The 9,651-nt window shown below is 43.5% G+C and overlaps 1 protein-coding gene across 1 annotated transcript; it reads right to left on the bottom strand.

Annotated features, from left to right (window-relative positions):
• Nucleotides 1-833: 833 nt before the first annotated feature.
• MANSC1 (MANSC domain containing 1) lies at nt 834-9,645 on the bottom strand. The gene is made up of 3 exons (XM_026841046.1): nt 9,369-9,645; nt 8,425-8,565; nt 834-4,160 (listed from the first exon to the last, which is right to left on the bottom strand). The coding sequence occupies exons 1-3, from the start codon at nt 9,586-9,588 to the stop codon at nt 3,184-3,186; spliced, it is 1,338 nt and encodes a 445-aa protein (XP_026696847.1). The 5' UTR covers nt 9,589-9,645; the 3' UTR covers nt 834-3,183.
• Nucleotides 9,646-9,651: the final 6 nt, after the last annotated feature.

Below are 9,651 nucleotides of genomic sequence, written 5' to 3'. Positions count from 1 at the left end.
AAGTCAATCAGGTTTTGGCCTCATGCCATAACAGGTTCCCTTCAGAAAGAACCACCCCAAGTGCAGGGGTTGTCACCATGTTGTAGTGGCTAATGATCCAGTTCACATATGTGGTGCACAGTTAAGACCACAGGAGCTGTCGATGGAAAAACAGAAGAGTGCACAGATCTTTTAGATAAACGAGGTTGAAAACTATAACAAACTGGATGGATTTTTTACAGTTACTCTGCCTCACTCCTGTTTCATCATATAAGAGCAATATCCTGATGAATAAACAAGCTCCAAAAATGCACAGAATTAAGCATCATAGTTGAAAGAATGGTGATGGGAAATCTCTCTCCTGCTCTGTTAACTGGAAATGCCAATACATGACTAATAATGCAATCTGATTTAACATTAAAACAGAGAAGAAAATATGCTTAGTTTTGTTGTCCCTACAGCTGTTCACTCCCACTGTATGATACAGTAAGAAATTCTAAAAGTGTGCATATATAATCCTCCACCCAGAACCTTCCAATAAACAAACCAGCTTTCCTATAAAACATTTTTGCAATGAAATAACCATTGACTGGAAAGTTAAAAATCGAACTAATGAAATCATTTTTAAATCGGCATCCTCAAAACTTGCCAGTTCTATTTACTAAACCGTTGTTGCCCTCTAGTGTTCAAACACAGCTTGTAAATGCCCCTCCAGAAAAAAGCCAAACCGGTCCCTAACAATTCCCCGTTTGTTCTTAATCCAGGACAAATGGATGGGGGGGGAAAAAAAAAAAAAAAAAAAAAAGTGTTTCAGTACACCTGCCTAATACGTATTTTTCTTTGCTCTAGCTTTTTAAAGTTGTTTGTTTCACTCAAAACTTGTGAAAGGCTACTCAGTTTGGCATCCTTACCAAATTAAGTCATGGTACCTGGTTGCCTCTCTGCTTTACTTCTGCTGTTCACTGTGCTTGATACACATTGCTGTTTGGGTTGGAGGGTGATATTTCTAACGATATTAGCCAAAAACATGCCCAGAGCTCTGAACGGCCCCGAGATATGTCTGCCTGCCTTCTCTTGAATGTATCTCTCCTGTACTGCACCGTATCAATATCAATCAATATGAATATCAATGAATGAATATTACGGCAGAAGCACACAGTTGTTCTTAGCACCTCTCCTGCAATAACCTGCCATGACAGCAGGAGCAACGCTGAAGGCTTCGCACAGAGTTTAGTTCTTTTGAGAGAAAATTCTGGTCAACCTCAGATCTGTGCCTGCATTTTTACAGTCCACAACTGGGCCGAGTACTTATCATTTTGCTAACTCATTTCCCAGAAATGTTGTTCCTCCTCGTCACGTTCCTTGACCAAAACCCTTTGAAAATAGCTATTAAAAAATCCCCAAACCTGAGGTTAAACAAAGTGCAGTCAACAGGTAAGCTGATGAACTTGAGACACTTTTCTTTTGTAATTTTGTTCACTTTTAAGAGATTATCCAGAATGTTTTTCATTTAAGCATTGTCAGGTTTAAGCAACGTAGAAGACTAGCTGGTTTTGTATCTATAAAGCAGTTTGCAGTCCCTATACGGTAAGAATTCAACTTCTTGACATAAGGAACACTGACTTCTATTTGATCTTTGAATAATGGCATTTTCAGAGAATTTTCTGCATAAAGTTATTGTTAAGAGCTCTCACAAAACTTGCCTTGAGGCCATTTTTGGATCACGCCTGCTTCCCACCACACCAAGCTTGACAGATCTAAGAAGCTCTCGGATGTGAGTCACGTTTCATTTTTTGTAGTAGAATTATTTCATGAGGCACCCTTCCTTCTCTGTCTTGATGTTTGTTGTTGATTACACTGCCTGCCACACGGATACTTTGAAATCTAGTCTTTCATTCTAAAAACAGGTTTAGACTGGGTCTACGTGAAGGGAAATGTGAGTAACACAAACTGGCAGCTGGGTAGTTGCTCACACGTCCTCCCCCTCCTCTCTTGCTGTGGTGGTGTCGGGGGAGCACATGGAGCAGCTGTGGTTATTACCAGTCCCAAGAAGGTGCCCCTAGAAGTGAAGAAAGAGGGTGTGCTCTGAGAGCCGGCCAGAACTCTGCGTGCTCAGGAGGGACAGCAAGTCCAGCACTGTTGCAAGCAGGTCTTTGGTGAGCACCAGCCTGGTGAGGGAACTAGAACACCAGAAGCTCCTGCTGACTGTAGGAAACATCTTTGAGATTAGGACTCTCCTACAGCATAGCCACCATTTTCCTTCAAAACTTTTTTACCTCCCTTTAGATGTTCAGCAAACGGACAACACACTTTTCTGTGTCCTCTGCAAATAATACAGCTGTTGTCTTTGCTAAGCCCCCTCACAAGTCTCTGCCTGCTCTGAGATGAGGTGTTGAGTCTCAACTATTGGGGATTTTGGTGTATTTGTACAGATTCTCTCTCGTGCATACGCCAAGTCCCTCAGTCATGCATTCTGTTACAAAAGAGCCTGATCGCAGCTTACTTTGCTTTGATACGATAAAAACTCCTCCTCTCTGGTACATATTGCAAAAATTCTCTATGTAATAGGGTGGCAAGCTCTTTGGAAAAGGCAAACTCAGATTTGCAGCATGTGGTTTTAAAGATAGCTTGTGATGTATGAAGAAAAATCCATTAAAGATACACATATATCCGTAAACTATACATAGCTAAGGAAAATTAAGCTATGTGTACTACAATTTTTCCTGTTTGTACCTAAAGCCACTTAGACTCAAAGCTCTACGATTAAGTACTCCTTTAAGGCTATAAATAGAGTAAATGGGATTGCCAGACGATTGCATAACACTATGGCATTTGGTGCAAACAGCACTAAAAATGCTCACACACTGCACAGGTATTCAATTTATTAGGTGTACTTCTGTTCCACTGATCTTGTCACAGTATAGATTAAGCTCTTGAAATGCTTTTTCTCCTTAAATGTGAGACCTTCTTAGCTTAACTTTGATTTCAGTGTTTATTTTCAGGATTTAGTAATAAATCAAAAATGACAGATATTATAGTTCAGCATAGAAGGAGCAGGTTTTTTTCCCCACCAAACCATCTGCCACCTTCCCATTAGTGGCCAGAGGAATCCATCCTCTTCTGCAAATTCACTATCTACTGTTCTGTTTCAGAGTTGTCCTCTCACAGATGAGAGATGCTCCTCAGTCTTATTCCTCCACCTCATCATACATCAGCATACATTCCATTGATCAAGTAATCCAGCCTGGTATAATGCCTCTTCTGAAGAGACTCGTGTATTTTCTTCCCTGTCAGTGCAATAACTAACAACAAGAATATCACCCCGAAAAGCAAAGCTGCTACAAGGCTGCTTTTTTCTCCCAGCTGAATGACACCTTTCCCTCTCAGAACACTTTCTGGCAGGTAGCTTTCTGAATCAGAGGGGTCATAACCCTGAGAGTTGGTTTGGGAAGCTGTGGGGGAATCACGAGTAGATAGAGTGAACTCTGCAAAAGAGAGGGGGGTAACATGGCTGGTATTGTTGGAAGAGACAACTGCTGGCTCAGGAGAGATGGCTGGAGTTCTCAGCCCTGATGGGGTGGCAACAGATCTGGAATTTGTGGTCGCCCACTTGGTTGTAGGTGCAGAAGTTGCAGGACTGGAAAGAGGAACATGTGTAACAGCAATGCTGGTGGCAGGGATAGTGGGTTTAGCTCCAGCGGTCACGGTCGGTGCAAAGGTGGTGGTGACAGTAGCAGGTTTAGCACCACCAGGATGCAGGAAGGTTGTACGAGATGCCAGTCGGGTGGTACTTGTAGGCAGAGGAGTAAGAGTAGTATTGCTGGGTTCAGGAGTGCTAGACTGAGGGAACAAAGCAGAGGGGTTTCCAATTCCAATGGCAGAAGATGTATTTGATGGCAGGTTAATTACTTTCTGCCTTGGGACGGGGTCTAAGCTCTCAGGATGTTTTGCCCTTTGGGATTCAGGAAAAACTGTATGAAACTCAGTGTTGTCTAAATGCTTGCCCACATGGTTCAGGACTTCAGATGCCTGATGAAAGACAGGTTGTTGCAAAGCAGCGGTATGATTCTGATGGCTAGTCTGACTGTGAGAAAGAAATGCTCCAGCATCTGAAGACAGAGAATACCCACTTGAAGAGAAGTTCTCACTGTGGAAGGATATATCCTCTGGGGCACGGCTGTCTGGAAAGAGAAAGGAAATGCCAGTATTTAATTATTAAATCTATTTGTGACTTCTGCAGGCTTACTCTATTCATATTTCTTGGTGAGAGAGACACAAGGGAGCTTCAGAAAGTAATGGCTAATGAAAATGAGGGATCACAATTGTACTTTCTTTAACATTTCCAGAGTGACTTTTAAATTCTGTGTCATAAGACCCATCAGCCTCAAGCCTGGGCACATCAGAGCCTGACTGCAGCTTCTTACAGAATTTACCTGTGCAGAGCGATCATCCCAATCTGGTTTATACACACACTGCATGCACGTTAGCATTATTTGGAGGTCAAAAGCAGTGTGAGTAGGCCCACTGCCTTCAAACCATTCTCAGCCTTTGTCAGTTAAGGAGTAGATATTATCAACCTCACTTTTATTTGTCAGATGTACACAGTTCCACCTAGCCAAGGTAATGATATATTCCCCTTTCTTGTAACACCCAAACGCCCTGTGATTGCTTGACAAAGTTCAATTCACACACAAAAATTGTCTTATGATACAAGGTGGCAATAATATCCCCATTTTATACGCCATTTGATACACATAATGGTTTGTAGGAAAGATCTGAGCCTCTACTGCTGTGCTCTAAAACACCACTCCAAGAGCCTCTGAGGTATTTGCAGTGAAGACTTCCACAACAAGCAGACTACACGTTATAATTTCTCCAGAAATCGATAGGTATTCCTTGAAAAACAGGCAGGTCACTGTCATTTAATAGAATTTGGAAGCAGGACAACAGTGTTATGTGACAAAAATTCCATACAAATTATAATTCTAGCAGCTACCTGATTCTACACAGGTATTAGAGAGTTTGGGTGAGCGCAAGCTCTTGGAACTGCCTAATTGTTATCATTCAGATTTATATATAAATATATATACATATAATTATAAAATTTATAATATCACACAGCTGCCACACAGAACACTTGAAAGGGAACATGCTCTCAAGTAGTTCTGACTCTCACTCATCTCCTTTTTTATAGAAACAAAGAGGTTCGTTAACAGCACTGTAACTGAAGTAAACACAAAAAGTCCATGACATTTTCATTACCACTTTTTTCTCTAGTAGGAACTCTAACCTAGAGGGATGGATACACTTCAGCTTTATTACACATGCAAAGAAGCCTACTTGGCTGCTGTTTTAATATGTATTTCCAAGCCTTAAGACTCCACAAAAAAATAAAGTGCAAAAAAGCCAACAACCCAAAAAACTGGCAAACTGGCAATGCTTTAAACAAGAGCACAGCAAATACTTCACGTGAATCACAGACACAAATTTTTATCCCAACTTTCCAGTCAAGCACCTGCTTGTTAGCAAGGTAACATAGATAATGGACTCTAACCACAAGGTTTGACTTCAAGAAGAGGCAAACACTGTTTTTAGAGAATGGCTTTAAATAACAAAATTTTCAGTTATTACACAGAATTCCAGAATCATCTAGGTTGGAAAAGACCTTGAAGATCATCTAGTCCAAGCATTAACCTCACCCTGACCGTTCCCAAGTCTCCCAGATCCCTCAGTGGTGGGGCAGCCTGACTCTTCAACCCCTCCAGGGATCCCGGGGACTCCCCCCCTGCCCTGGGCAGCCCATTCCAACGCCCAACAGCCCCTTCTGCACAGAAATCCTTCCTCAGAGCCAGCCTGACCCTGCCCTGGGCAGCTTGAGGCCATTCCCTCGGGGCCTGGCGCTGGCTCCTTGGCTCCAGAGACTCATCCCCCCTCTCTGCCCCCTCCTGGCAGGGAGTTGCAGAGGGCCAGGAGGTCTCCCCTCAGCCTCCTCTTCTCCAGACTGAACCCCCCCAGTTCCCCCAGCCGCTCCCCAGCAGACCTGTGCTCCAGACCCTGCCCCAGCTCCGTTGCCCTTCTCTGGCCACGCTCGAGTCATTCAATGGCCTTTTTGGGGTGAGGGGCCCAAAACTGAACCCACTCAGCGAGGGGCAGCCTCACCAGTGCCGAGTCCAGGGGTGAGATCACTATATATTTTATATATAAATACATAGATAATCAGAAGCTGTATAGTTAAAGACAGCCAACCTGCTTCTGCAGCTCTGGACACATTACCACACCAGTGAGCCAGTGAGGAAACCACCACGGCATCAGTACCCCATTCACCTTTTCCCTGTTCCCAGTGCAGTCACACGGACGCTTCCCCCCATGTGTTTAAACAAAGCTACAAAGCACTCGCAGGGTGTCACCTCATCTTCAGGTTGCTCTCCTGGGTAACAGCTAGAAAATCACAGAGCACACGTACAGCGTGCAAAGGAGGGGTGGAGGGAGCACAGGGAGGCTACGTGAAGAGTCCCGTACAGGAGTTAAGTATTGCTGCTCCTCTGCAGAGCTCGGATTGATTAATTAACATAACTGCCTGCATTAACTAACTCTACTCCACATTTTCAGCATCAAAGATTATTGTATTCCTTGTCTTCATTTTAGACTATAAACTCCCAAATGCAATTGCCCAAAACTGTCACATTGTGAGGTACAGCTGGGGTACTAGGACAGACATGCTCGTTGGTAAGAAAGAACAAGGGCACTATATGAGCCAAACATTAAAAAAAGAGATTAAAAAACCAAAGCACTCCCATTAGTATCTCAAATCCAGTAATCTGAATTAGAAACCAACTCCAGGTTGTCACTCTTAAAAAAAAAACAAAAACAAAAAACCAAACACCTCCTGAGCATACTTTACTAGAACCCACAAGTCTTGCTTGGGTATCTTAGTTGGGCAGGAAAGGCAAGCGCCACAAAAGTACATGAACAGCAGAAACCAGAAATGTTAATTTATTTTTTAGCAACAGCTCTTTGCAACTTGGACCAGGAAATGTTTTACTTCCTAAGCCGTAGGTTGTTTCCATTAGTTAGCAGCTACAATAATAGTTAAGAAAAAAGAAAAAAAACAGAGTTTCATTACTAACATAGCATCAATATTTTAAGTTGCTTTACTACAATAAAGCAATTTCCCTCTTTTAGTTTGGTTTTCAGTATAGCCACACATAGATTCTCATGTGAAAAAACAGAGCCTGAAATGTTTGTCAGTACCAACACCAGTCAGATGATATCTTTGAAAGCTTATTAGGAACATAAGGTAAATCAACTAGCATAATTTTTCCATAATTCAACGTTCATAGAAGCTAAAAATCACAAAATGAAAAAAAGATGGTATATGCACTCAGGTTGCTAACTGAGCATTACACTACATGCAGGATGAAAGCACAAACACGGTTATATTCCTTGTTTCTTGAAACCCTTATAGTCTTCTAGGGGAGAAAGCTGGAAAAAAGAGTGGTTGTAACAGTAACTTTATAGGCCTGCAATTCCTTCGTCACACACTGCTTTTGCCCAGTCCCTGTGTGACTGTGCTTGCACAGAAATATTTGCTAGCATTATGTGAACAGTCTTTCTACATATCCTGTGGCTCCTTGCATAGATGCTCTTGGAAAAGCTCTCTCTTTCAGCAAAAGTTCAGACCCTGGAAATACGAATTTTCTGCTCTCTCAAGCAACCACACTGAAACCACCTTATGAACTCCTGGCTGGTGGAGAGTCTAAATAACAGTTTCTTATCTGAGCTGTTCCGACAGGCCTGGTGCAAGTGAACATCAGTCAACACCAAGATTTGGTATTGAAAACCCCACAGCACATGACAGACAGCAAGAAATTTCCGAGTGTGCAGCCCACGTGCCACGAAGCTTTGAGTTTAGACAGTTTGCATCTGTGCTTCAGGTTTCCTAACTGAAAGCTGAAAATAATTATTACTATTGCCAATTACCCACTCATCACAGCAGTGCTTGCCCTACGTGTGGTCAGTGTTTCTGCCTCTGTGTACGTGGCATTCATCAGTGCAGCACGGATGATTTGAATATACAGACAGCGACAAGGGCATTGTATTTCCACTGCTTTCAGCAACACTCTTCAGCATTACATACAGGGAATTTTCCTTCTTGAATATATCAAGATAGAAGCAGCTTCTTTGTGTTTTGAGCTAGGGAAAATTATAATGTCTGAATCTAAGGTGAAGGAGTTTCATAAGGGTCAAGATGTTATTCCAACCAAAAAGCTGGGCACACACAGGAGTTCACATCTGCCCCTCCATCTTCCAACTTCAAATTACAGTGGTTGGCTTAGAACATTTTACTAAAAATTCAAACCCCCAAACATTTTCTGGTCCCTACTGAAAACTCACTGGTGCAGAAGTCATCTAGTGTGGGGACTGGTGGCTCTTACTATTACTTACCTCTAGTTATTCTGTAGCTCACAAGTCCTGTTGCGGGTTTCATCGGACAAGCCTCTGCGCTAGGGCAGTAAAACAGGTAGCAGTTTGGATGTGTGCTTGTCCTTTGAGCATCAAAAATCATCAAATTACACTTCTTGTCTCCTGAAAAATATAAGTACATGTTTCAGCAATAAGAACTTTTAAAGCAGCTTGATCATGAGCTCTAGGTTGTCGAATTATTTTTTTCTTCATGTGAGTAAGAGGAAAACTACTAACATATAGCATTCCAACAGGAAAAACAGCCCAGGACTGTAAAAGAATGGCCCAGGGCCAATATACAAAAGGTCACACCTTCCTCTTCCTGTACAGATGAACCTGAGGAAATAATGAATCTAAACCCACACCCTCCCCTCACCCATACCACACGGGCACCACTTTCTGTAATAATATCTCGCTTACAAATCCCCATACATCTGACACCCGCCTTCCCATACTCATGGGGAAGGAAATGATTTACATACTTTTCCCTATCACATCCCAGGAATCGCTTGGCTTGTTGCTGATTGCGGGGGTCACCTTTACCACTTGGCTGCTTTACCTCCCACCGCTCCAAAAGCTCGATGCAAGCCGTCTCAGAGAAAGGTAAGCACTCTCATTTTTGGCTAAAATTAAACGTAGCACAAAACGCCAGTTACTTTACGGCGCACCTATGGCTTATGCGCCTCAGAGTTTGGGGATCGGCGAGGTTTTAATGTTTAAAACTACCCCCGGGGTGTTTAAAACTACTACGGGGTCTCACATTAAGATCTAGCATCACGCCTTAGCAAAACGGCTACTAGTCGCAGCGTGGGGGCAAGGAGAAATTAACGCTTCTGTGCTGAATACACAGAACAGCACTTGAATACCACGCGAGCCCAAACTTTTGCAAGTCATTTCCCAGAAAAGACCAGAGAGGAGCGCGTTACCTGAGAGCTTTTCCCCCGAGCAGCAAGCGCGACCGCAAGCCCCTGGGCTTGGGGCGTACAACGGCTCCGCGCCCCTGACGCCTTTGGGCAGAGATAAGTTTATATCGATGATGGCGTTTTCCAGTTTCTCCACGGAGCACTCCTGACTCGGGGGGGGCCCGGCCACTACGCAGGTGGCCACCAGCAAACAAACCGGCCACCGCCTGCTACCGGCAGACATGGTGGCGGCTCGCTCGGGCGCGGCCTTGCGGGGCCGGGACGCCGCCGGCCTGAGGCGCCCCTT

This window comes from Athene cunicularia, assembly GCF_003259725.1.
Source record: "Athene cunicularia isolate RWA chromosome 1 unlocalized genomic scaffold, athCun1 chr1_part2, whole genome shotgun sequence".
In the NCBI taxonomy this organism is placed as follows: Eukaryota; Metazoa; Chordata; class Aves; order Strigiformes; family Strigidae; genus Athene; species Athene cunicularia.
This window is presented reverse-complemented; position numbering and strand designations above follow the sequence as displayed.